The 25,963-nt window shown below is 54.8% G+C and overlaps 2 protein-coding genes across 2 annotated transcripts; both read left to right on the top strand.

Moving 5' to 3' along the window:
- Positions 1-973: 973 nt before the first annotated feature.
- On the top strand, positions 974-7,415 carry LOC128936316 (ras-related and estrogen-regulated growth inhibitor-like). Its single transcript, XM_054275158.1, has 4 exons — positions 974-1,115; positions 4,640-4,696; positions 5,337-5,410; positions 6,085-7,415. The coding sequence occupies exons 1-4, from the start codon at positions 1,019-1,021 to the stop codon at positions 6,571-6,573; spliced, it is 717 nt and encodes a 238-aa protein (XP_054131133.1). The 5' UTR covers positions 974-1,018; the 3' UTR covers positions 6,574-7,415.
- A 7,338-nt stretch (positions 7,416-14,753) lies between these two features.
- LOC128936292 (SITS-binding protein-like) lies at positions 14,754-23,342 on the top strand. Its single transcript, XM_054275120.1, has 10 exons — positions 14,754-15,212; positions 17,171-17,342; positions 18,057-18,252; positions 18,342-18,492; positions 18,581-18,760; positions 19,145-19,413; positions 19,856-19,992; positions 21,003-21,124; positions 22,188-22,367; positions 23,169-23,342. Exons 1-10 carry the CDS (start codon positions 14,754-14,756, stop codon positions 23,340-23,342), a joined length of 2,040 nt encoding a protein of 679 aa, XP_054131095.1.
- Positions 23,343-25,963: the final 2,621 nt, after the last annotated feature.

Raw genomic sequence — 25,963 nt, 5'->3', positions numbered from 1 at the left:
CCCTGTGCCAGAGAAATGGCTGCAGCCTTCGGAAAAGGGGCTGAGTCCCTGATGTGGGTGTTTGAAGGCTCTACACCCTTGGCCAGGTCCTTTCTCCCAGCTCCTTTTTTTGCAGCACTGGTGTCACCTGGGATCTGCATCCCATGGATCAGAAGCGTTCTGGGCTCTGATGGAGAGAGTCAAGATGCTCTAAAGGTGTTGCCAGGCTTGTCCCTTGTTCCCAGGATGCCCAAGGCACGTCCATGCCAGCTCCAGGTACTGCTCTGAGCTGTTACACATTCCCTGCTCACCTGGGTACCCCCTCACGCTGCTGCTTAACAGCCTGGTGCTGCTGCTGCCCCAAAACACACAAAGTTCAGTTCCAGACCTGGTATGGAGTCCTTGCTCTTGGATATCCATGGGGATTTAGTGGCTGGTTTGTGCTGAGCCAGGATTCACTCCTCACCCTGCTCATGGGACAGGGAGGATGGCCAGGGCTAAGTCAGCTCCTCTTGTCCTTACTGTCTTGTCTGGTGCACAAACAAGGGGACAATTATGATTTCAGGCAGTGGTTTGGGGCAGGCAGCACTCTGCCTGTGCTGCTCTGGCTGGGGAGGTGTTGCACCACTTCCCTCTTTCCTCACTCTTACAGACCCAGGGAATGCCAGGAAGGTTTGGGATGGAAGGGACCTCACAGCCCATCCAGTGCCGCCCCCTGCCATGTGCAGGGACACCTTCCACAGCCCAGGTGGCTCCGAGCCCCGTCCAGCCGTGCCTTTGCCTCTTTGCGGGGAGCACCTTTCCCTGGCCGGGTAGCGCTGACGCGTGCGGGGAAACTGAGGCACAACTCCTGAACCGCCTCCGGGACGGGATGACGACCGCCTCTGCTGGCCAGGGAGGAGGAGGAGGAGGAGGAGAAGGGCATCAGCGGGCCCGCCCGGGGCTGAGCCCAGCCCGGCCCCCGGGGCGGAGCTGCCGGAGCAGCGCCCGGCGGAGCGGGGAGCGGCGGATCCCGGGCCAGCCCCGGCCCGGCTCCGGGATGAGCTTCCCGCGGCCCCTGCGCCGCTCCGTGAGCCTCAGCCCGGCCCGCACCCTGCGCCTCGTCGTGCTGGGACAGAGCGCCGTGGGCAAGACAGGTAGGACGGGGCTCCCCGGAATCCCCTCGGTATCCCCCGCATCCGCCTGGCATCCCCCAGCGCCTCTCTGCATCCCTCTGCTATGCCCTGGCACCCCTCTGGCATCCCCCCGGTATTCTCCCTCCCGGCCAGTGGGACCAACCTTCCCATGTCCCATAGAAAGCCAGGACAAGGGACATTGTCCCGGTGCCCCCCCAGCCATGGGGTTTAAGGGCACTGAGTTTCCTTCCCCTCGAGTTTCCCACATGGACACTTTGCACCGTTTCCCTTGCCCGAGGGGTCCCCGGGCTGCGTGGGGACCCGGGATGTCCATCACTGACCGGGAGAACTTTGCTAAAAGCCTGGATTGGGTTTTCCCGGGTGTGAGGAGCTGGCTGCTCATTCCCAGCGCCCGCAGCAGCTGTGCGGAGCCTCCTCCGCAGCACCGGGCTGTTTTCCCTGTGCCGTGTTCAGCGCTCTCCATCTGTGCCTGCTGAGCTGGGGGTTTGGGATGCTATGCTGGGAGCACCTCAGCTCCCTCCTTCACCCCCTTCCTTCCTGGGGATCATCCTTCCCTGCTTCCTGCTCTTCCATCCCGAGCTGTGAGCGCTCAAAGGGGGCAAAAGTGCACTTGGAGCACTTGGAGTGCAGGACTGGGGTCAGAGGCAGGGAAAGATGTGGATCTACATTGCAGTGATCCATGATCCATGCAAAGCCTGGTATGCTGCCGTGCCCTTGAGGACAGGGAAAGTCCTGCCCTTCTGGAAAAGGGAAGGCACGGTGGCTGTGGCACATGTGCTGGGCTGTTGGAGCCGCTGGAATTGTGTTTCCATGGACAGCAACCGGCATTAAGGAAAAGTCCTCGTTCCCTGATTAAACTGAAGGCAGCAGCTCCCAGCTCTCCCTGAGCAAGGCTGGAGCACGGGATGGGGCTCAGCTCTGGGGTACCCAGAGCCTGGGAGAGTCCCTGGAGGTGTTTGGCCCCGATGGAGCAGATGGGTTTATGGGGCGTACGAAGCCCTTGGCTCGCCCCCACCCCAAACACGTGTGTGTCCCTGCTGCTGGCCATCCCACCCGCACACAGCAGATTCCTGGCAGCTTTGGGCCCCTCCTGCGGGCAGCTGTGGGGGTTTTGTGCCTCCTCCTTAGGGTGGGATTGTGCTGAGGGTCTTTAAAAGTTCCTCCAGTTAGGGTTGGCATGTGCGCCTTGCAGCAGGGTCTGTGACCGGGGACAGTGACACAGGCCATGGAGTGAGGGCACAGGGGGGCAATTGGTCTGTGCCTCATGCAGAGGAGAGCTGGAGCATGCCAGGAACAGGGAGCAGCCCCTGGGAATGGCAGGCACACAGCTCCCTGAGTGTGTCCCTCCCCATCTGTGTCCCCTGGGCGCTGTTCCACACCGTCCTCCCCTGCCAGGGGACATTGTGTCACCTTCCCCGGGGGCTGTGCCCCAGCTGCTGGGTCCTGCTGCCCGCCAGCCCCTGCGCTGGGGATGAGGACACCTGTCCTGCTGTCCCTGCCCTGCTGGCAGGTGACATCCCAGGTGATGGATGGAGTGTGGGAGAGGCAAGGAAGGAGCCAAGGGCAGCAGCATCATTGCTTCAGCTCCTGTGGGGAGGACATGGGAGCTGTGTCCCCAGGGTGGGGGTGGCATCTCTCCTGGGCAGGGTGTGAAGCAGGGCAGGCTGAAGGTGGATTTCATCCCCGAGCTGCCAAGCTCCCATCCTGGCAGAGCCCCACTCATCCCCAGGATGACCACGGGATACAGAGCCAGGTTGGGAGAGTTGAGGGGTGGGAACAACCAAAGGGCAAATCCCATGTGAGCAGCTGCAAAAGGGAAGGATAACCCTTGATTCTCAGCAGGAGTTTGGGTTTTTTTGGAGCAGTTTGGAAGCCTTCAGGATCTGGAGACCCAAGGTCCCAGACCCTCCGAGCAGGGGTGGGTTTGGGTGCAGCCGTGTGGTTTAAGCACCTGGGCTGTGTGAATCAGCAGCGGGGGCTGGAAATCCAGCCCAGCTGGGGCTTGTGCTCTCCTCTGCTGCTGCTGCCCAGCGTAAACTCTGCCATAATCCAGAGCAGAGCTCTGCCTGCAGCACGTGGAGTGAAGATGGATTGGTGCTGGGGCCGTTCCGCAGCAGCACAAACAGGGCAGCACGTGGGCACACGCCTGGTGCTATCCCACGGTGCCAGCCTGACTCCGTGGCAGGTAAATCACCCCGAGAGCCCCCACCCCACATTTAAGGCACAAGTAACCCTTTCAGCTCCAAGGAAGGCCCTTCCCGAGGTGACTGATGATCAGGATGGGGAGAAAAAGCTCCTTATAAGGCTGGGTGGCCACGGCCGCTCCGCCTGCGGCCGCTTCCCCCACTGGCAGCTCCCCTCGTGTTCCTGTCCTCCAGCCAATTTTTAATCAATCTAATTGGCTCCTCTTCTCATCCCACACCATGTGCTCCAGCTTTGGGTGGCTGCCTGACATATGACACACAATCAGGTGCTTTCTAGAGACCGAGCCTGCCTCGTCCCGCTCCCCCCGATAACTCCGATGCCTCTTTGAAGGTGCCTGTAGGTGCCTCCTGCAGGATGCCTGGTTATCTCCTCAGAGCAGTTTGGCTAAATTACCTGCTTTTTTCTTCAAATCCCTTCCCTGCTGTGCAGGTTTCAAACCCAGAGACAGACTGGGGGGGTGAGAGGATGGTGATGCCCCCAAAGAGGAGCCAAGCAGGTGTGAGAGGCAGGAGAAGTTCCTGCGTCCCTCTTTCCCTTTCTGTGGTTATTTAAGCCACATTCCTGGGGTAAGCACACAGATCCTGATGGGCTTGGTGTGGGTCTGTGAGGGCAGGACACCAGCAACATCTGCTAGTGGGCAGGTGGGACAAACTGACCCGGGGTTGCAGAGCTCCAAGTCTTGCTCCAGTATTGCTCCAGCTTGATGTTGACTTTTCATTTCCCCTTTTGTTTCTGGAGGGGTTTTCACCACATCCTGACTCTGGTGAGGTTTATCCTCCTGTCACACTCCTGCTCGGTTTTCCCTTCCTCCTCTCCCTCCTGGCTCTGTGCTCCTGCCTCGCTCTTTTGGGGATTTTCCCCCCACCCTGTTTTTTCCCCTGTTCCACTAATTTCACTTTCCACTCCTGTTGCCTTTCCAAGCCAGCTCTCAGCCTCTCCAGCACCTTTCACTCCCGTCTCCATTATCATCATTAACACCTCGAAGGGCTCAAGCACCACTTCTCTCTCCACTCCTGCACTCTCTTCACTCTCCCAACCATGCCTTTGTCCAGAAATTCCCTACCCAGGCATCAGCACTGCGTTTCCAAAGCAGCTTCCTTGGAAAGGAAAAAATGTTAGGGCCAAAGGCGCCAGGGGGAGTTTTGCCAGCAATTTGGGCTTTGCCTTGATGGGCTCTGGTGCAGGGAGATGTGTAATCAGATGAGGGGGTTTAATTGCTTGAGCTGTGGCTGCTCCTGCTGCTCCTTTGCCCTTGCAAGGAGGAAAGATGAGTTCAGAGGACTGACAACTCCAACAGGGTTTGTTGTGTTTTTTTGCAGCGCTGACCGTACGATTCATCACCAGGAGATTCATTGGAGACTATGACCCAACCCTAGGTAGGAAAACTCCTTTTCCTTGGGGCTGTCACCATGGCAGAGCCAACTCTGACCCCAAATTCACCATATTCCCTCTCCTTCCTCCTCAACCAGACGGGCAGCCCATAGACATCCTGACACCTCCCTGGGTCCTGCATGCCTTTTTCCCTTTCTGGTCTTATTTAGGCAGAATCTATTGGGATGAGCCTTTGGATTGCACAGGGAAGTGCAGCAGGCTCAGTCATGGCGTCGTGGAATCATGTGGCATCATAGGATCACAGAATCATTTAGGTTTGCAAAGACCTCTGAGAGTCCAACCATCAAACCAGCATTTCCTGCTCAGTTCCTTGAATTCCTTCCCAATCTGCTGAGAGGTGGCTTTTAAATGACAGGAGGCATCTAAGCCCCTGGAGCCTGTGCTCTCCTGAATTCTAGGATTTAGGGGGTTTTTTTCTTGCATTTGGGTTGTTTTTTCAGCACTGAAGCCACGTCCCTGCTGGAATGTCCCAGAAATATCCCCTCCTCCCTCTCTCCTGTGGAGCCCCTCTCCCTCCCCTGTTGCTCCCACACTTTGGTCTCTGCTGCCCCCTCGGCCACCCACCCAGGTGACCAAAGCCACCTGGGGGCTCTCTCACACACCTTCCCTGTGTGTCCTGCCCAGAAATGATCTACAGGCACGTGGCTGTCATCGATGGGGAGATGGTGCACTTCGAGATCCTCGACACAGCCGGACAGGTGAGCTCAGCTGGGAGAGCAACACGGAGCAGAGCAGCCTGCCAGGGAAGGCAGCCCCTGCTCTCCCACTGGCCTAATTCCTGCTGTCTGGAATGTCATGCTGGTCACCTCAGGAAAAGGGTGTTTTGGTGAATTTATGTCTAACCTCAGTTATATTACAGTGTAATATATTATTAATATATTACAGAGTAATATATTCCTCCATTCCCATTCCCTTCAGGTAAATATTCCCCCATTCCCATGCAGGGCATAGCTGTGCTTGCTGTGCCAGTGGAGCATCCTGGCACCTCAAGGGAGCACTGATTCCCCCAATCTCCATGCCAGGACAGGGCTGATGGCTGTCCCCACCTGCCACACTGCCTAAGCCACCCCATCCCTGCCCTGGGCTGCCGGTGCTGCTGTCCCTTTCCCCTCCCACAGCTCCAGAGGTGTTTCCTGGTGCTGCTTTTATCTATCCAAGGGGTTTCCCTTCAAGGGAATGATATTCCATTTCTCTTCTTACACCCACATTCTCCTGTGGGAGGGAGGGGGAATGAGCCCCACTAAAGACCTGGGCTGGGAAAGCAAATCTGGGGCTGCTCCTTCTCAGTCTCCATGGGGACGGCGCCCCGGGGTTGCATCCATCAGCGCCGGCGTTCCAGCGGTGCTGAGGGAGCCCGTGTGTGCCCCGGCAGGAGGAGGACTCGCTGCAGATCGAGGAGAAGATCAAGTGGGGCGATGGCTTTGCCGTGGTGTACTCGGTGACCGACCGCTGCAGCTTCGACGAGGTGATGCGCCTCTGCTTCCTCATCAACCACCTGCACGCCAGCCCCAAGCGCGGCGGCGGCGGCGCCGAGCAGCCCCCCGTGGTCATCGTGGGCAACAAGAAGGACCTGCAGTTCGACAGGATGGTGTCCACCGAGGACGGGGAGAACCTCTCCAAAGCCCTCAAGATTCCCTTCTACGAGATCTCCACGCGGGACAGCTACGAGGAGCCGGTGGCGGTGTTCAGCAGCCTCTACCAGGAGCTGCTCAGGCAGGGCCACTTCTCCCCGGGCTCCTTCAAGAGGAGGACAGTGTCCAAGCTCATGGAGAAGATCCCCAAAATGCAGGCCAGCTCCAGCCTGAACTCGGCGGGCAGGAGCCTCAGCTTTAACTCCTTCAGGGACTACATTCCCGAGTGAGCGCCGGCTCGGCTCAGCCCGGGATGGGGGCGGCTGCTGGGGCTGTGCCGGCTCTGCAGGGCAAGGGCAGGACTGCAGAGGGTGGCACCGGGCTACAAAAGCCTCTGGGTTCTTCTAACAGGGGGCTTTGTGCCAGCAGGGAAGGTGTTCCTCATCCATCTGATCCCTTTGTTCCCTCCTCCCCCTCTGGCATGGCCGGGGTGACTCGGTGGTGTTGGGACAGCCCTTGGAGGGAGGCTCAGCCGTGTTTTGGTGGGGCTCAGAACCAGCACAGGCACGTCTGGGGGGGCTTTCCCCCTTCCCTGAGCTGACTGGGGGTATCTGCACCCCAAATCCAGCACCCACCATGCTGGGTGACCCCGAGGGCCGTGCTGGCTCCCAGCCTGGCAGCAGCCATTCCCTGGGGATGGAGCCTGCTTCCCTGCTTCAGGCTGGTGAGTAAAACCCCTGGATCCTCCAGCCCTTCCAGCCCATCCAGGCTGTGCTCAGCAGCATGGACACAACGGAGCCAATTCCAGAAGCTGCTTGCAGGTCTCCCTCTGTCTGCTCCTCAGCTGCCCTGTTCCCAGAGTGAAAACCACCACCCTGTTTTGCACAGGGATGGGGCAGGAAAGGTGTGGGAAGGAGCCAGGCTCGTGGCTCGTGTTCCTCCCCTCCCTCTGGGTGTTGGGGCTGTGTGGCTGCTCGGGGTGGGTGTGCTGGGCCCTGTGGTGTGACTCCCCTGTCCCCTCTGTTGTGACCCACCCCATTGTCTGCTGCTGTGTCCTGTGACAATAAAAGCCGAGTTCCCAACCGCCTGTGGCACTCCCAGGATAGGTTATTTCAGGGAGCTTAAGGAAAGGAGTGCATGGTGTGGCATCACCCTTAAATTAGGGCTGGGCATCCCTGTTATCCTCCCCCTGAGCCCCAGCACCATGTGCCCTCCTGGTTCCCTCCACCCCTAAAAGGATTCCCTGCAGGATCACAGCCTGGCAAGCCACTTACCCCAGCTCCCCAGACTGCTCCAGAGCCCACCCAGGCACCCTTTACCCTCCTACAGCTCCCAGAGGTGCTTCCTGCTGCTGCTTGTGTCTATCCAAGGGGTTTCAAGGATTCATTCTATTCCAGTTCTCTTCATACACCCACATTCTCCTGTTGGTGGGGGAAATTAGCCCAATTAAAGAGCTGGGCTGGGAAAGCAATTTGGGGCTGCTCCTTCTCAGCACCTTGACTAAAATCCCGGTTTTATTGAATTAAATTGAATTTAGTGAATGAAAATTCGCTCAGGGCTCTGTGTATGGGTAGAGCCCAAATGGGGCTAAAATGCCTCAGGGGGCTGGACAAGGAGGGGGTGTTTGCTTATTTTTAGGGGGTTTATGGCATTCCCAAAGGAGTTGAACACTGAGAGCTGCATTAGGGGTTTGTTTTCCAGTAGCTGGGGTGGGAGTTGCTGCCCTGGCTGGAGAAGAGCCCCTTTGGGAAGTGCTGGGATGGGCAGAGAAGAGCTCAGGAGGGATTAAACTCCACTGGGACACTGAACACACACTTGAGCCTGACAAATGAAGGATTTGGGTGCTCTCATTCCACGTTGCTCAGTTCCCAAATATCCCCAAGGCTGCTCCAAGGGGGATGGATTTAGCTGCTGGCTGGAGCCGGGCACGGCGGAATCCCGCAATATTCAGCAGGAATTACTGCAAGTGATGGATGAGACAGGAGCAGCTGATGAGCAGGAAGCCAGGCCAGCCCTGGAACAGCATCCCCAGAGCTCCTGGCAGTGGAGGGGATCGCTGTCCTGGAGTAACCCCAGCCCTTTTATACATCCCAAGGAATCCAGAAGGCTCCGTGTGGTCGCTGCCACGGCCCCTCACCAGGGCTCCTGGCTCTGCCTGCTATAATTAGCACCAAACCTCGTTAGGAGAGGCAGGGGCAGCTCTTCAGGACTGGTAATTGCTAATTACTGCAAGCCTCTAATGGCTCTCCAGGGGCAGTTTCCTCTCCCTTATAAAGGAAGGTCTTGAGGATGCAGCATTCATTGGGGTGGGGAGAGGTTTTTGTCGGGGGGATTCTGGGGGGCAAGAATCCTAAATCCCTCTGGTGAGAGGTCTGCAGGGGCTGGGCAGGGGAGAAGGAGGAGGAGGAAGAACAAAAGCAAGAAGAAAAAGAAGAGGATGAGGAAGAAGAGGAAGGTCTAAGCCTTACTTGGAGCAGAGCCTGGCGTTTCAGAGCCCTGGGCAGGTGAGTCCAAGCCAGATCCCTGGAAAGGAGGTGCTCAGAGCCTCCTTGGAGGCACCCCTGGTTCTGTGGGGATGTGGGACCTGCAGCCTCCTCCCTGCCCATCAGGGCAGTGTCCCTAAAACAACACTTTGGGGGGATTTGGGAATGGGAGCTGGGAGTGAGGGCTGGGCTTTGGTTGGCCTTGGAGCCCCTGGTGTCCCATGCTGATCCCCTGGGTGGGTGTTCCTGTGTGTGGCTGGAAGTGCCACCTCTCTGGGGACAGGTGAGTGTCCTGAGGGCTGCCCTGCACCTTTCCAGCCTGCTCTGGCTCAGCTCCACGGAGAGGAGCTGAAGAATTTTGGTCTCATCATTATCCAAACAGCATCTCCAGGGCCAGGATTGAATCTGGCAGCAGGCAGGCTGCAAATCTGCTCGCCAGATTTCTGGGAAGCTGGGGAGAGGCAGATGGAGCAGGAAGGTCCTTTCCAAGAGCTCCCTCACTGTGCTCACCCCCAGCAGCTCCCTGGCACGCCAAGCCTCCCCATTGTCCCCCTTTGTCCCCTCTGCCAAGGGGTTTCCTGGAAAACCAAAATCCTGGGCTGAGGTTGTGGGGTGCAGCTGCTCTCTCCTCACAGCCACAGCTTTTGTCATCAGCTGTGCCTTGTTTTAATTTAAAGAATAGAGGTTTGGGGCTTTCTGCAGGCTCTCCTGGAGGAGCAGCACACGGATCTGGCCTCACCACAGCCCTGCTCCTGGGACAGTGGGGACAGTGGAATTGCCAACAGCCCTTTCCAAGCAGGTGCTGCCTCCAGAGATCCCAAATCACCCACTCTGAGGGATTTCAGCGCGGAGCAGGAGCACTGAGGCTGGCTGGGTGCTTCAGTTCCCTGGATTTAAGGTACCTGGGCTGGGTTTGGAGGTGAGTGCCCATGAAGGGGGTTTTCCTCAGCACAGGGGGCTCCTCTCTGCCCAGATTAGAAATTTTACAGAATATTGTGCATTAGGAACTTGGGTTTGGTATCCCCAAAATATCAGGCTTTGCCTGAAGGGACAAGGGGGCCAAGGAGCACCCAGGGGCTGTTTCCATCCCAAAACTGGCAGCTGGAGCTGGCGACTTTCCAGCTGGAAAATTATCCATCCATGGATTATCTCAGGTGCTCCAGGCTGTTCCCCAGCCCAAAATCTGCTGCTTGACATGAGACCCTCCTGAAAACCCAAATGGGCTGTGGATGGACTCAAGGAGCTCCCAAATCCAGGCATTCCTGGTTCAGGGCACACAGCTGGGATGGGAAGGGACAGTGGTTCCAAGGGTTGATGCTGTTTATAAGGCCACGTTATCAGTGCAAGTCCTGCTGCTCCTTTTTTCCTTTATAAACAGCTGTGGAGTTCATGGAAATCTGAAATTGCTTTCCAGGAGGAAATCTGGGCTGAGATTTTGGGAATTTAGGAACCAAATCACTCTTTTTGCTTTTTTTTTTTTTTTTTTTTTTTTTCTTTTAAAAGAGAGCTCAGCTCCAATAAGGAGCCCAAAGCTCTCTAAGGCACAGAGAATTCCAGCACAGCCAAAGGCTTTTGCTGGCCCTGAAAGGCAAGGCTGGGAACTGCAAGGGGAAGGAAAATCCAAAGAGAACACCCACCATGGCACATTGGCTGGTTTATTCCCAGGATGGATTCTGAAGGTATCTTTTCCTTTTGGATAAGCTCTGGGAGGTTAGGAAGGTGGGAAATCCATGTCCATCCATGCTGCCAGCTTCAGGGAATCCACTCTGCTTCATCACTGTGTCTCCCAGCTTAGAGGTATCGTGGATAAATTGATAAAACTGAAAGTTTGGTGCAAGCTTTTGCGGGACTGTGGGATCCATCCCACAGGGAGAGTTTTGGGGTGAGGCTGCTCCCCACTGGAAAAAATGGAGGAGAGATGGCAGAATGGAGGAGGCACTTTGCTGCTCCCACCAGTTCTCATTTGCTCTTGGCCAACCCACACACCTTTCCTGTATTTTTTTGAAATAATAATATTTAAGAAATCCCAAACCAGAAACCACAGGAGGGTCTGGCTGGGAAGCTGTGGCTGTAATTGCTGGTGCTTAAAGGCTGTAGGAAAATATTGATGGAAAGGGCTGTGCCTTCCCATTGCAACCCCACAAAAGAGGAAAATCCCTGTGGCTCTCTGTGCTCTCCCTTTTTCCAGCCAGCCCAAAAGGTGATGACAGAACTCTGGAAAGGAATGTGATCCACAGGGTAGGCAGTGATGGAAGCCTCTCTTAGGGGACAGGGATCCTAAATCCCAGTGGGAATAACCCTTAGTCCCTGTTTTCTGGGTGTTTCACCAAAAAGTTCAGGTTCTCAGACTCTGGTTATGGATGCTGGTGAGTTAAATGTGTTCTCAGCCTCCCACTCCATCCCTTCCCTGGGCATTGTCCACCCATTGTCCATACCCCACACAGTCCAGCAAACCTGGAGCCTTGGCAAACCCCTCAGTCCTGGAATGGTTTGGGTTGGAAGGGCCTTAAAGCCCATCCAGTTCCAAGTCCCTGCCATGGGAAGGGACACCTGCCACCACATCAAGGTCCCTCAGCAGCCCTGCAGCCTGGAAAGCCCCATTGGGTATAAAAAAGCGACCTCAAGGTCTTTTCAACCCTGAAAAGTCATGAAGAGGGAAAAGATGCTCCATTCTGCATAGGAGGAGATTTAAAAATGTTTAAACTAAAACTCTTCTGAAGCAGAGGGGCAGGACACCCTTGTGGAATCCAGGGAGCCACCCCGAAATATTTTTTTTTCCCTGTGGCCAGTGAAGGCTAAGTGGTTTTTGTTGGCAATGGGAGGAAGATGAAGGGAGGTTTCACTCTGCTCGTGGGAGCCAGTTCATGCTGAGATTTGTGATGGGCAGGAAAACTCAGAGATCCATTCCTCCTCCCAAAAAACCCAGGAGTTCTGGGAGGCTGGGAGCAGATTTGGCGCAAACCCCCAGGCCATGTGCAGTGTTGGGGGGGCCCAAACTTGGCCAAATATTGGGTTGTGAAAAGCTCCAGCAGGATTTTTCACTGGGATTTGAGCTGCTTTTTAAGAAAAAAGGCATTTCAGACCACCCTCATTTCCTGCTGTCCCTCCCAGGCACGGCCCCCTGTCCCCGCTGATCCCACTGCACCCGCGCCATCCCGGGTTTCCCTAATCCCACCTTGGGGGCCCCTCTGCCATTCCATGGGTGTGATTTAATCTTGTGCCATGTGACAGAGCTTTGCCTTCAGCTGCTGCAGCCAAACAACCTCATCAGCCGCCCCCCTCCCAGCCCATGTTGTGGTGGGAAACAGGGAATTGCCAGTCCTTGGGCAGCTTTTGGGTGCTGCTGCCGAGTCCCTTTCCCTTGGACAGAGCATTGAACCTTTGGGAGCATTGCACATTGTACAGGGATTCCAGACCATCCCAAAGATCCCTTTTCTCCCCTCCTCTGCCCTGTTTCTGCAGGTTTTGCAGCCAAACTGAGCTCTCCCTGGGACACATGGATCTGTATAGCTTCCCAAGTAATTCCATCGCCTCCGGTGATGCTGTGGATGAGCAGCTCTGAGTCACCACAGGGTTTATTCACTTCCGCTTGCTCCCCCTTTCCAGGTCACAGGGAGTGTTGGGCCCCTCAAGTGCCTCTAACACCCCTGGTGGAAGGAACACTCCTCATTCCTTATTTTTGTTTCAATTTTTCCCTTTATTTTATGTAGCTTTGGCGTCCCATGAGTCCATCACCTACAGCTTTGCCATAACCTCTCCTGACTCCGTTCCCAGGGGATCCCCAGCCTGTTTGAGATGAACATCATGGTCTCCTGGCTCATATCTGAGCCTTTTTCATCCTTTCTCCTTATCCTGGATACACCCCCTCACCTGCTCTGGAGTCCCTTCTTGTCCTGATGCAATCCACCACTTTTCCCTCCATCTAGCACTGGATATTGCCTCACCTGCAAAGAAAAATTAATCCTGGAGAGGAAAGGCCCCATCCAGGGGATTATTTGGGCCACAGATGAGAATTTTCCTGGTGGATTTGGCTGTCCTGAGACTCTCCTGAAGTCTGGGGTGAGCAGGGCTTTGGCCTTGGGATTGCTGGGGTTTTGTCTGGATGCAGGATGGGGAAACACTTTTAAATGCCAAGTTTTTTATATCTTGGCAGCCAACAGGTTGTAATATCACTTGGAAAATCCAGGTATTCCCTGATCACCTGTAGATATGGTGAGATGACTGTGAATGGGGATTGGAGCATGGAAAAGTCAATGGAAATCTAAGATTTCCAGAGTTTTTGTACCAGTGGGGATTTCAAGTGTCCTGGGAAGTGGCTTCCCTGTGGTTTTGGGGGCAGGGAGCACCCTCAGCTGCAGCCCTGGAGTTAATCTAAGGGAGGGTCCAGTGGCTCATGTGAAGTAGGAACAGGGATAAAATCCCCCAAAATTGGGTAATAACAGCAAGAAAAGGCAAAGCAGGAGAGTGAGGAGGCTCAGCACTCCCAGGGCTTCATGTGTGGATTCACAGGTGTGGAGTAAAGACTCAACCAGAGCCACTTCAGCAAACTGGCAAAAAAAAAAAAAAACAAAAAAAAACAAACAAAAAAAAACCAAACAAAAAACCAAAAAACAACCAAAAAAACCCCTTTAAAATTATTCCCCTATAGATAAAAGCCTCGAAAAGGGAATACTTTAATGTGCATCCCTGCAGGGGATGCAGCCACCTGCGGCTACGTGCGGGCTGCAGGGGAGCGGGCGGGAGGCACAGAGGGAGGGAGGGAAGGAGGGAGCTTGGCTTAAGTAACGCTCCTGGGTTAGTCTGGATCAAGTTCCTCCAGCTCCACGGGTCTGAGACACGGCCAGGAGGGAAAACTGCCCTGGGAAAGAGGAGGAAAACCTGCCTGTGGTGGGAAAACCGCTGGGGAAAACATTGAGGACGCTTCGGGGGCTGGGCAGCATCTCCGAACCTGCCTTTAGGTAAGGGGGTGACAGGAGGTGTAGGGGTGGCTGTGCTGTGCCAGGGGAGGTGGCACCATGCCCAGCCTGCCATTGGGCAGTGGGATGAGGGCTGGGATGCAGGAACAAGCCAGTGCCACGCCATGAAGCTGTCCCCACAGTGACCCCTCACCTGGAGGGACAGCAGTGCCCGTTCCCTTGGGCTCAGTCAGTGCCCACACCGTGCCCACGGGCGGTTTTGCTCTGTGCATCATCCAAACGCTTTTCCAGGGAAGGGAGAGAGGAGGTGGAAGGAGGATGTTGCATCCCCTCCTTTCTCGACCCACCCTGGGATGTTTTCCTGCACCCCTGGCTGTGTGCTGCTGCTTCCAAACCGAGCAGGGAAGCGATGCCAAACCCCACGGAGCAGCCGAGGCTGGAGCGCGGCCCCGATTCCCATTGTCCATGGCCCCATCTCCTCCCGGGCTCTGGGCCACGTGTGACACCTCCTCCTCCTCCTCCTCGGTGTCCCTGGGTGCTGCTGGCTGTGCCAAGGGGCTGAGCCCCTGCCTTTGGGGGCTGAGCCACCGTCACCGAGCCCAGCAGTGGGATTTGCTCTGGAGGAGCCTGTGGAAGGGACTCCCCTTACCTCGGGATCACTGCAGACAGAACAGAGTGGCAGCTTTCCCTCTTTTAAACTATTTTTTAAAATTTCATTATATATACATTACATTCATTAATTTTTTTGTTCATGCATTTGGAGCTACCCCAGAGGATCTTTTGGAGCTATCCCAGAGGGTCTTTTGGAGCTGTCCCAGAGGATCTTTTGGAGCTGTCCCAGAGGATCTTTTGGAGCTATCCCAGAGGATCTTTTGGAGCTGTCCCAGAGGGTCTTTTGGAGCTATCCCAGAAGATCTTTTGGAGCTGTCCCAGAGGATCTTTTGGAGCTGTCCCAGAGGGTCTTTTGGAGCTATCCCAGAAGATCTTTTGGAGCTATCCCAGAGGGTTTTCTTTCCTGTGCCGCCGCAGGAGAGGAGAGCAGCGGAGCTGCCGCATCCCTGCGCTCTCACCATGCCCGTCTCCCGCCACACCGGCCAAATCCCGGAGTCCACCTGGACCTTGACCTTCAGGGAGATGACGGAGCCCTGGAAAGGCGCCGTGGGCTGCCTCGGCGTGGCCGTGTTCTTCGCCATGACCATCGGCATCATCTCGTGGCAGGCCGTGGAGCAGCCGCCGGAGGAGTGGGTGCTGCGGGGCCGGGACGCGGGGATGCTGTGGGAGCGCGGCCGCGGGGCGCTGCTGCTGCGGGCGCTGCCGGCCGGCCGGCCCGTGCTGGCCATCGCCGTGGGCAGCGTGCCGGCCACCGAGCCCCCGCCGCCCCGGGACCGCTGCTGGCACGACGGCCGCCAGTTCTGCTACTCCTGGGAGGAGGACGCCGAGCTCCGGCTGGCCCTGGAGCCGCCGGCAGCCCCCGGAACAGAGTGCTACAGCGTCCGCTGGACCCCGCTGCGCCCCGACGTGACCCTGAAGGTAACGAGAACCCCTCCATCCAGCTCCAAACCCTTTGGGATCCAATAAGGACCGCTCTGGCCTCACCATCATCCCCAGCTCAGTTGTGTGATCACACTGTGGTTCCCCGTCTTCCACATCCAGAAGGTGCCGGGTGGGGAAAACCATCTGTGAAGCTGAGCCCCAAAACCTACGGCGGTGCCACGCTGGTGACCCCGGGTGGGAGAGCTGTGTTTATATGGAGACAGAGTAAATACCCGGTGGAGATGACAATGCTGGCGAGAGCCTCGGGAAGGTCTCTTCCAGCACAGACACAATGGGCAGCTCCCGCGGGATGGGAATAATCCGTGTGCGCTGCTGCAAACATTTTTGGTACCATTCCCTGCTTTCTCCCTCAGTTAAATAAAAGCAGACTCTGGGAAGGAGCCTCAGGAGGGGAAGGAGACACGCTGTCAGAGCAGGGTGTCCAGCTGTGGGGAGCCCTCAGAACAGGGAGGGAAGCGGGATGGGATTCTCTGGGAGGGAGAATTGTTCCCCTTCGGCCATAAATCACCTGTTGGCACTGTTCTGGGCGAGTGGAAGGTGTTGCTGAGCACAAACTCTCAGTCTCCTCCACTGACATTGCTGTGAGGCATTTGAGAGGATGAGTGAGACAGAACAGGCTTCCCCCCACTTGTTAAAAAAACCCCCAAACCATTGGAAAATATGATCCAGCGAAATCTGAGTTCAGAACAGACTGTTTTCCCTCTTTCCCAGCTGGTGTAACGAGTTCAGCTGACACCTGGTATAGCTATTCTGAGCCTCCAGGGTTTCCACTTTAATAATTTACATCTCCTCTCCCCACCCCTTGGAGAGAATTAACCTCTCTGCGCCCCCGAGCTCAGGACTCCAGGAGGCTCCGAAGCCTTGGGATTGGGAATAAAGGTGGGGTGGGCTGTGTGGGGGATCTCTGGACCCCCTCTGCCACCCCAGGCCCCCTTCAAGGCCCCAGATCTCTGGGCTTTCGGGGAAGCCCATCCTGCCTGGGAAGTCACGAGGATGCTAAGTCCTGCTGATCCCTCGATTTGGCAGAAAGGGGAAAGTCTGAGGAGCTTTGAAGTGAAAACTGATGGTTTCTGGCAGGAGGCGGGTCAAGGATGGGGATGTCCCCCATCCCAGGGCCCTGTCAGGCCTATGAGAAGTGCCCAAATCTCCAAACTGAGTCTCTTGAGGGAAATTCTTATCATCAGCCCTCAGGAAAGAGGGAAGCTGTGCCTTGGGAGGGAGGAGGTGTCACCTTCAGGGCACTGGTGCTATCAAGGTGAGGGCTGAAGATGGGGCTAAAAGCTTTCTGTGAGAGCTCAGCTGGGGACAGCTGCACTTGCTGATTCACTCCAGAAACTCTGAGAAGGCAGCTGGAGAGCTTAATGTGGTTTTTAAGTAAAGCAGAGAAAAAAAAATAAAATAAATAAAAACAGAAAAAAACCCCACTGAATGAAAAATACCAAACAAATAAAAAACCTGACCAAACGCAAAAAACATGACCAAACCAAAAAATCTTGACCAAACCAAAAAAACCCCAAACAAACTAGCAAACCAAAATACACAGATTTTTCAACTGGGCTTCTGAAAGTGCCCTCAGTGCATTTTAAAGCTGCTTCCTTGAATTTCCCTCTCTGTTGTCCTTTCCCACTCACCCCTGCAGAGTCTCTTTGCTTACACCTTTGCAGCATCTTTTTACCTGTGATTCAGAGGTGTTTGATAACTGTGGTGGAGTGCAGAAGTGTGATTGTCATGGCAGTTTGGTTTTATTTGTGCTCCTCCAGCAAAAACTGGCAGGCTTTGGGAAGCACGTCTTGCTTTTCCTTTGTTTTTTTAAATGAAACCATAATTTTATGCTGTAAAAGGGACACCTGCCACTAGCACAGTTTGCTCCATGTCTGGCTTTCCTGCCCCCTTTGAGTATTCCTCGCTCTTTGATGATGCTTTCCTGGCTGCAGGATTGTTTTTCCATGGCCAATGTCTCCTGGTATGGAGGGCCGAGCATCCGTGCCCAGCGCTGGCCCCTCAACGGTGCCGAGAGCCCCGTGCAGCCCTTGGTGAGCGGCGACCTCAGCGCAAACCCCGACGGCTTCGGGCCCCTCCTGGAGAGGTTCTTCCTGGGATCCACAGGTAACCACCTCCTTCCCTGGCCAGGGCCCAGCAGCTTCATCCCTATGCTTCTCTGCCCCTCTCCTCACCGCTAAAGCAGCTGGTTTAAGGGTAGCGTAGATGTCTGCGGGAATAAAATATCCTGCAGATGTAGCAGCAACAGGGCACATGGGATGGATCCCACATTGCCTCATCCCTGTGGGAAAGCTGATACTGAAGCTGAGTGCCTGAGGATGGGGTGGCCCAAGTCATTCCTGGGACATTCCGTGCTCTTGGTGTGCCTGGTTTCTTTTTAAGCCCAGATCTGTGCCTGTTGCTGCATCCCCAGCTCCACTTGAGTGGCTCCATGGCTCCCTGATGTCACTGTGGGATGCTGGATTCAGGCAGGAGTTCAGCTGCTGGTGTCATTTATTTGGGTATATTTGGATTATTCTGCAGAACACCAAACTTCAGGTATTACCCCAAGTTAATCCAATTGACCTGCAGCTGCCCTGCACTGAATGCTGAGCAAAAAGGCCAAGAAAGGGAGAAATCCAGCCCTTGAAAGGCATTTGGGACTCTACAAGGGAATAGCAGGAGCAGGGTGGGGATGGTTGGCATGGCTGGATCTGCGGTGGGATCAGCCCAGGAGGCCTTGGCAGCAGTCAGGCTCTGCCCGGCTCATCCCTGTGGCTCCCAGGACCAGGAGCAGCCAGGTGCTTCCCAAGACACCATTTTCCCACTTTTCCCCCAAAGGAGTGATGGTGACCGTGGCTCCCGACGTGTCCCTGCTCCTGTCTCTGGAGAGCCACCAGCAGTTCTGCCTGGAGACGCCGGCGGGGCGAGCGGAGCCCCTGCATTACCAGCTCTGTGTCAGCGCCGATGTGGCGGCTGCCCGCCAGCACACGGCCAGCGCTCCAGCTCGGACACCGCCGGACACCGCGCTCCTGGGGTCAGCACTCCTTGCCCCGATGGTGGGAACCCTTCCAAGCGTCCTGCTTTCTCTCCCAAGCACCTCACCAGGGATTTCCCATCCTGCAGGTCTCCCATCTGGCGCTACCACGGCCCAGAGGGTTCTGCCGCCAAAATCAAGCGAGGCCTGAGGTCGCTGGTGAGGAGGCTGAAGCGGCATCGCCTTCAGGAGGGCGTCGTGGCCCTGGGGGAGCGCGGCACCGCCGTCCTCGCCGCCGCGGTACGGCCACCCTGCCATCCTCTGGGCAAGTGGGCAGCGTGGGGCTCCTCTCCCACAAACCCCTTATTCCTGCCCTTCCCGCCCACAGGACCTGGTGCCCTCGGGGCGCAGGAAGAGGCAGGCCCCGGCGCTGGTGGAACCTCTGGAGCTCTCCATCACTCTGTCCCCGTACGCCGGTGTCACCTCCCCGCTCTTCCAGCGCTCCCTGCATGGCGGTGAGGCCGCGGGATACTGGCTCAGCCGCCAGCCCCGACCCGGGGCCAGCTTGGTACGGAACCCCCTCAGCCACCAAACCAAAATTTAAGCTGAATAAACCCCCTCAGGCTTATTATTTTACCAAGGGGCACAGCCTATCCCACTGTGCTGGGACAGCAGTGCTGGGGGAGGCAGCGTCCCTCCTCTTCCTACGGAAGCAACTTAAAAATTTCTACTTCCAGTGTTGAGAAGATTCCCCAGATCCACTTTGTGTGGTCATTTTAATGATCCCTTTGCCACCAGCTCAGGGATTTTTGGGGAGGTTGACTGAGAGTTTACACCTTGATGCACTGCACCATGACAGTGCAGGGTAGGATGGGGGCAGCATGGCATCCCCCATGGAATCAGCAGGACATTCTATGGATCTGACAGGGATTTCCATCCTCCCCCTCCACAGATCCCACTGCTGACCACCTGGAAGGGGCAGCTCTGCGCCCGCCTGAACGTCACCAGCGAGGCAGCGCTGGGCTGGTACCTGGCTCGCGCCCGGCGCCTGCGGCAGGCACTGGGGGCCACCTACGTGGCCTTTGAGGGAGTGGAGGGCAATTCCTTCCTGGAGCAGGATGTCCCTGCTCCTGCTGAGCTGGAGGGTGACGGATACACCGAGGTGCTGGCGGCGGCGCTGGCCACGCTGGGCAATGGCACCATCGTCAGCGCTGGCAGCAGGTGGGCACCAGGGAGAGGCCTCGCTGGAGCTGATGGGCACAGGAGCTTGCTGGGGGATGGTGGAACTGGTGCTTGGAATTCCCTCTTGGTATTCCCAGATGTTTCTTGGCACCCAGGGAAGTGAAGGGGTGAGGAAGTGGGCTAGGGCAGTGTGTTGGAGTCAATGATCCTTTGGATGTGAGGATGGTACGGCCCCAGCACAGGGTGCCCAGGGAAGCTGTGGCTGCCCCATCCCTGGAAGTGTCCATGGCCAGGTTGGATGGGGCTTGGTGCAACCTGGGATAGTGGAAGGAATCCCTGCCCATGGCAGGGGGTGGCACTGGATGGGCTTTTATGTCTCTACCCACCCAAACCATTCTGGGACTATAATCTGGCCCCAGTGACTCCAAAGCCGACTGGGACCATGGAATTTCACCTTGAAGGGTTTGTGCTGTTTCTCCAGATCCAGTCACCTCCCACTGTTTGTCCAGATGAGGCCCCTGCGCTCTGACTGGAGCCATGCTGGGCTGAAGGGGCTCATCCCCTCTGTGCTGCACTACAGCCTGCTGGGCTACAACTTCTTCATCCCTGATGCAGTAGGTAAGGATTGGGTTTCCATTTTTTTCCCCAATTTCTGGCTCCTCTGCAGTGAATTTTGCAGCCTTTTACCAGGCGTGGGAGATACATTTGCACCTTAGGCGTGCTATGGGAAGGCTTGGAGCATTTTGCTCCCCAATTTTCTGTTGTGCTGGTTTGATTGGGGTGAATGTTACCAGGGAAAACAGTGAGGAACTAAACCAAAAGAATATGCTGTAAATATTGCCAGGCAGTTCCAGCAGCAGTTAGGTCTCTGGGGATGCTCTTCCCAGAGTTCCACCACAGCCCTCCCCTGGGGGGCTTGGTTTGGGCTAAATCCCACCTGGCACAGGCAGGATCTGCATCCCCAGGCTCCTGGCTGGGGAATGGATGCTCCTAAAACCCCAGCAGCTCTGCTCCAAGTCTGTATTTCTGCTCCAAAGCAAAATGGCTGCAGAAATCCTGAAATAAAAGCATTATAAAAGGGCAAGAAACAACCTTTAATTAGGGCCAAATGGATCCATTTCCCTTTTTTTCTTGGAGCTGATGGAGTTAATGGTAGTTAAAACATGCCCTGAGCGTGCAGGGGCTGTGCAGAAGTGTCAAACATGGAGAGCTGAGCTAAACAACAGCCCTGAAACAGGGGTTGAGAGCAATATTTCAATTTAGCCTCTATTTTTAGTTTGTTTTCCTTAGAAAATGAGGCTCAAGCAATCCCAGCATGGGAGTTTGCTTACCAAAGAAGTGCTTGTGTGGATGTGAGCGCAGATCCTCCTGCACAGAGAGAGCTGGGCAGGAGGTTGTGTCCCAACAACCTAGCAGGTACAAGAGCTGGGAAAAGCCTCTGGAGGAAACAGGAATTTGTGGATGGCTGGGTGAGCCCTCAGTGCTGGGGGGTTTGTGCCATTTCTAGGGAAGCTGCGCCAGATTTTCAGAGCAATGGGGACACTGTAGGCACTGGAAGCAGCTCTGAGGTTTCCCCAGAACCTTTCCATGCCATGGGAGGCCCTCACTCCAGCCCCATGTTCCTGCAGGAGGGAGCGAGGCTGGAGCCACCCCGGGGGACCCGGAGCTGTTTGTGAGGTGGCTGCAGATTGTGACATTCCTGCCCGTGATGGCCTTTGGGACCCCGCCCTGGCTCTGCTGTGACACCTGGGTACGTGTCCCACACGGGGATTCTGACATGGCCAATGCCCCAAAAAGCATGGAAGGCCTGGCAGGGATCTCCTGCCAGCTGCTGTCCTCAGCTTCCCACTGAAGTGGGAATAAATCTGTTATCAATGGCTTTAGATTCAAGTACCAATGGATTTAAATCCAATGGATTTGTGTCTGTTATCAATGGATTGAATTATAATTCAATTAAATAGATTCATATGCATTACCAGTGGAATTTAAATCAATTTTATTAAGGTCCTTTATTAATGGATGTAAATCTATTCAAATACAATTAATTACTATCTGTTATCAATAGATGTACATACATTTCAATCCATGGGTTTATATGCATTGGCAATGGATCTAAATTCACTTAAATCCAATAGACTCATATCCATTATCAATGGGTTTAAATCTATTTAAATCCAATGAGTTTATATTCATTATCAATAGACTTAAATCCATTTATATCCAATGGATTCATGTTCAATATAACTGGACTGAAATATATTTAAATCTAATAGATTCATATCTATTATCAATGTATTTAAATCCATTTAAATCAAATGGATCCACAACTATTTTCAGTGTATTTAAATAAATTTAAATAAAATGGATTTTAAATTCATTAACATCAGGTTTAAATCTATCCAAATCTAATGTGTTTTCATACCTGCTATCAACAGATTTAAATCCAGCTGATTTATAACAATGAGCAATGGATTTAAAGCCATTTAAGTCCAGTTGATTTAAATCCATTATCAATAGATTTAAATGTATTACCAATGGACTTATATCCAAATCAATTAATATCCAACTATGTACAATATATCAAATTAATCCAATTAATATCCATATCAATTTATACCCATGTCAATTAATATCCAATATCAACCGCATTTGCACCATAGCTGATCAGGACATTCCAATTCAGTAATTTCTCTTCCCAAGGGAACACATTTTACTTTTAAATTTTTAATTATTTATTTTTGGTTTTTTTTCCCCTCCCTGCATTGCTGTTTCCTGGACGTTGGGCTCTTCATGGATTTGTCCCCCACCTGCAGGTCCTGAATCTGACCCGCCAGTGCATCCAGAGGCACCGGGACTTCGTTGTGCCCCTGCTCCTAAAATACAGTGAGGAGTGGCAGAGTTTGGGGTACCCCATCTTCCGTCCTGCCTGGTGGCTCAGCCCCACGGATCCTGTTGCATTCACCATAGAGGATGAGTTCCTCATTGGAGATGAGGTGGGAATTCTGCATTATTCCTGTAAATCCAGCACTGCCCAAGTACAAACCAGGACTTGGGTTTGAGCAGATTTAAATCCAAGCCAAAGCAGCTGAGTTTTGTGGGGTTTTGGGGTTTTTGCTTTTTGGAAAATCTTGGCTTTCCTCATGAAACTCTTATTTAGGGCTCCAAAACCTTCTATCATCTTTGGAAGTGAAATGATTTTGCAGGAAAAAAGAGTCTCAGAATGCTGGGAACTGCTTTTGGGAACTGGTTTTCTGATAAAACAAGGGGGAAAAGTGCTCCTTGAAGGGGGAATTACATTGGCTCTATCACTGGGAAGGAGGTTTTGCAAAAAAACATGCTTTTTTTTTTTGTTTGGGTTTTTTTGTTCTGGTTTTCGAAAATATAGGCTGCATGGAATCTTGGGGCAGCTGCAGACAGGGATGATCCCAATCCCAGTCAAAGGAATGTCACTGCACTGCATTAATGCTTCTAAATTGACAGAAGGCAGGCATAGATGGGATTGGAAAGGAATTCCCAGTGATGGTGCTGAGGCCCTGGCACAGGGTGCCCACAGAAGCTGTGGCTGCCCCATCCCTGGGAGTGTCCAAGGCCAGGTTGGATGGGGCTTGGAGCAACCTGGGCTAGGGGAAGGTGTCCCTGCCCATGGCAGGGGATGGGACTGGATGGTTTTTAAGGTCTCTTCCCACCCAAACCATTCCAGGATTCCCTGATGACCATCTCATCCCCACTCGCACATCCTGGCAAATCCTCCCTCTGCTGAAGTTCTTTTTTCTTTCTTTTCCTTCTCCCTGCAGGTCCTGGTGGCTCCAATAACAGAAAAGGGACAAACGTGGAGGGACATCTACCTGCCAGGAGAGGGGCACCTGTGGCTAGACACCAACACTGCCCGAGTGTTTGATGGTGGCACCACGCTCAGGAATTACTCTGCCAGCCTGGCCGAGGTGCCAGTGTTTGTAAAGACCTCCTGAATCCAAGCTCTGGGACAGAGACCTCCAGGGGCAGCACTCCCCTCAGACCTCCAGCCTCTTTGCACTTTTCCCAAATCCTTTTTTTGGTTTTGTTTTGTTTTTTACTTCAGCAGAAATTGTCTGGATTTTCTAACTCGTTGTTACCCTGAAGTAGCGGCTCTGCCACCAACATCCATTCACACAGAATGCTGCATTTTTTCCAGGGTTTTCCTGGTGAAATATTTGTGTGTGTATGTTCAGGTGGGCACATCCAGCATTTCCAGGTCCCTGGCACCATGCTCAGAGAGGCAGGGAGAGGATTTTCCAGGAGATAAACAAACATCAGCTTATACCTGAGAAGAAGTTTTGTATTTAATGAAAAAAATTAAATCTAGGGGAAAACCACCAGGGTGGTTTTGGTGCTGTGTGTGGCCACCTCCTGTGCTGAGCAGTGCTTCTCCCACCTGAGGCTGTGTGTGGTTTCCAGGTACCCATTTTCTGAGTATATTTGGGGAAATGAGTGAATTCCAGGTGTATTTGAAGCAGGTTTCTATGGAAGAAAAATAAACTTGATCAAGCAGAGGAGTGGCTCTACCAGAGCATGATGTGGATATCGAGGATCCTTGCCCACCTCCTGCGTGCCCAGGCTCATGCTTTTCACCATTTGCTGAATTTTATGGCTTTTTTTCCAATTGTTTCTTGCAGTGCAAGAGGGATCCAGTGTGACCAGGCTCCTTCCATCCAGCAGAGAATGTATCCATAGGCAAAATCCTCATCCCACATGTTGAATATGCATCTAGGGGGATGATCAGCTATGCTGGCACCCCAAATTGGAGATCAATGGGACACTGCAGGTTAGTGGGGTGATTCCAAAGGCTGGCATTTGGAGACAGGGGCTGGATGACAGCTGAGAGGGAAGTTAAGGGCAAGTTTTGGCCCTGGAGCTGGGCTTGGGCACCTCCAGCACTGATTTGTATCAGCCACACCGTGGGTTTTGGGGGAAAATATTCTTGTAGTGAGCTGTGGCTCTGCCGAAAAAGTGCTAAGGGGCACCAACTTCTCCCAGCAAAACTTCCCTGGATAAAACTGAAGGGAATGCAATGGCAAAAGTCAAGTCAGGTTCAACCATGGAAAAGCTGTGAGGGCATGGAGAGGGGAAGAGCCCCTCAGCTCATTCCTTGATCCACAGAGGCACTTAATGATGCTGGCAGAGCTCACAGAAGGAAACTCATGAGGACAACCCAAGGGTGTAGGATGCTCCAAAATATCTGTGGATATATATCTGAGGTGGCAAAAACACAAAAAATAGAAAGGGAGTGCTGGCTCAAGTGGCATTTGTTTATTTGCAGCAAGTCAAGCCCTGGATGTCCAGGATGGGGATCTGGTGGCTCCATCCTGGGAGGTCACCAAAGCCTGCCTTGACACCCTGGGCTGAGTCTGAGTGTGGGAATTCCCATTTTGGGAGGGTGGGCTATGTGTCCCTGCGCCCGGCATGGCGCTGGCTCCTCCCTGAGGAGCCTGGGTTGTCCCACTGGGACCTTGGAGCATGTCCCTGGTCGTCATTCCAGCTCCTCCGCTGCCTCTGACCTGTGGAGTGGTTGCGGGGCGCCCTTCCCTGGGAGGCTCTCCAGGAGTTCTGGCTTCTCCTGTAGGATCTGCCCCGGGTTTGGCTCCTTGTCCCGTGCTGTTGCCTGGAGGAACCCCAGTCTTCCCTCTGATGTCTGTCGCTCCTCCTCAAGGGGTTGTCATGGTTGGGCCTTGGACTGTGTCTGCCATCAGCATCCCAGCTCCTCCAGCGCCTCTGATTTCTGGAGTGCTCGTAGGGCACCGTTCTCCGGGAGCCTGCCGGGGAGTTCTGGTCTCTCCTGTGGGATCTGCCCCGGCTTTGCCTCCCTCTTGTGTGCTGTTGTTCGGAGGAATCAGAGTCTTCCGACTGGTGTGTCTCACTCCTGTCTGAGGGGACATCGTGCTGGGGCCCTGGGGGGTGTCTGTCATCACCATCCCAGCTCCTCCAGCGCCTGTGCCTCGCGGAGTGCTCGGGGGAGCCTGTCTGCGTGTCCTGCTCTCTCCTGGAGGACATGTCCCAGCCACGGGAACGCTCTCTGCCCCTGCTCCACCTGCGCCGGCCCCAGGACCGTTCCTGCTGGCTCCATGACCTGTGGGACCTGCGCCAGGATCGCCGTCCCTGCGAGGAGACCGGGATGGTCCATTCCACCCTCGGAGTCTGTCCCTCTTCAGGTGTGTCCTCCCAAGCCCTCCTCTGGTGCTGCCACCACCTCCTCCTTGGGGAATCGCTGCCTCGGCGGCGCCGGGACTGCCGGCGGCCATCGCGGGGCCACCTCCCGGACCTCCTGGGCCTCCTCTCCGAGGGCCCGAAGGACCAGCTCCGGGCGGACTGGCCGCGCCGTCTGCGCTTCCTGTCGTACACGCGGTCCTGCACCTCATGGTACAGGGCCACGTGCTGGGGGTAGGGGTGGCGCGTGGGCCGCTGGCAGCGCGGGCACGTGGCCTCGCTCAGGCTCCAGTCCCACAGGCACAGCTGGCAGAAGCAGTGCCGGCACGAGCTGGAGCAGGTGGTGTCGATGTGCCGGCACTCCGGGCACGAGGCCTCCTCCTCCTCACGGCTCTCCTCCGGCGGCACA

This window comes from Melozone crissalis, unplaced genomic scaffold (assembly GCF_028551555.1).
Source record: "Melozone crissalis strain CALT ecotype California unplaced genomic scaffold, PUWL_Pcris_2 ptg000018l_1, whole genome shotgun sequence".
Taxonomy (NCBI): Eukaryota; Metazoa; Chordata; class Aves; order Passeriformes; family Passerellidae; genus Melozone; species Melozone crissalis.
This window is presented reverse-complemented; position numbering and strand designations above follow the sequence as displayed.

Bases quoted from the DNA above. Each gene is read 5' to 3' on its own strand.
- LOC128936316 (XM_054275158.1), top strand. From the start codon at position 1,019: ATGAGCTTCCCGCGGCCCCTGCGCCGCTCCGTGAGCCTCAGCCCGGCC. The intron at 1,116-4,639 runs GTAGGACGGGGC...GTTTTTTTGCAG, and splicing joins GAGCGCCGTGGGCAAGACAG to CGCTGACCGTACGATTCATC. The intron at 5,411-6,084 runs GTGAGCTCAGCT...GTGCCCCGGCAG, and splicing joins TCCTCGACACAGCCGGACAG to GAGGAGGACTCGCTGCAGAT.
- LOC128936292 (XM_054275120.1), top strand. From the start codon at position 14,754: ATGCCCGTCTCCCGCCACACCGGCCAAATCCCGGAGTCCACCTGGACC. The intron at 18,253-18,341 runs GTCAGCACTCCT...CCCATCCTGCAG, and splicing joins CCGGACACCGCGCTCCTGGG to GTCTCCCATCTGGCGCTACC. The intron at 22,368-23,168 runs GTGGGAATTCTG...TTCTCCCTGCAG, and splicing joins AGTTCCTCATTGGAGATGAG to GTCCTGGTGGCTCCAATAAC.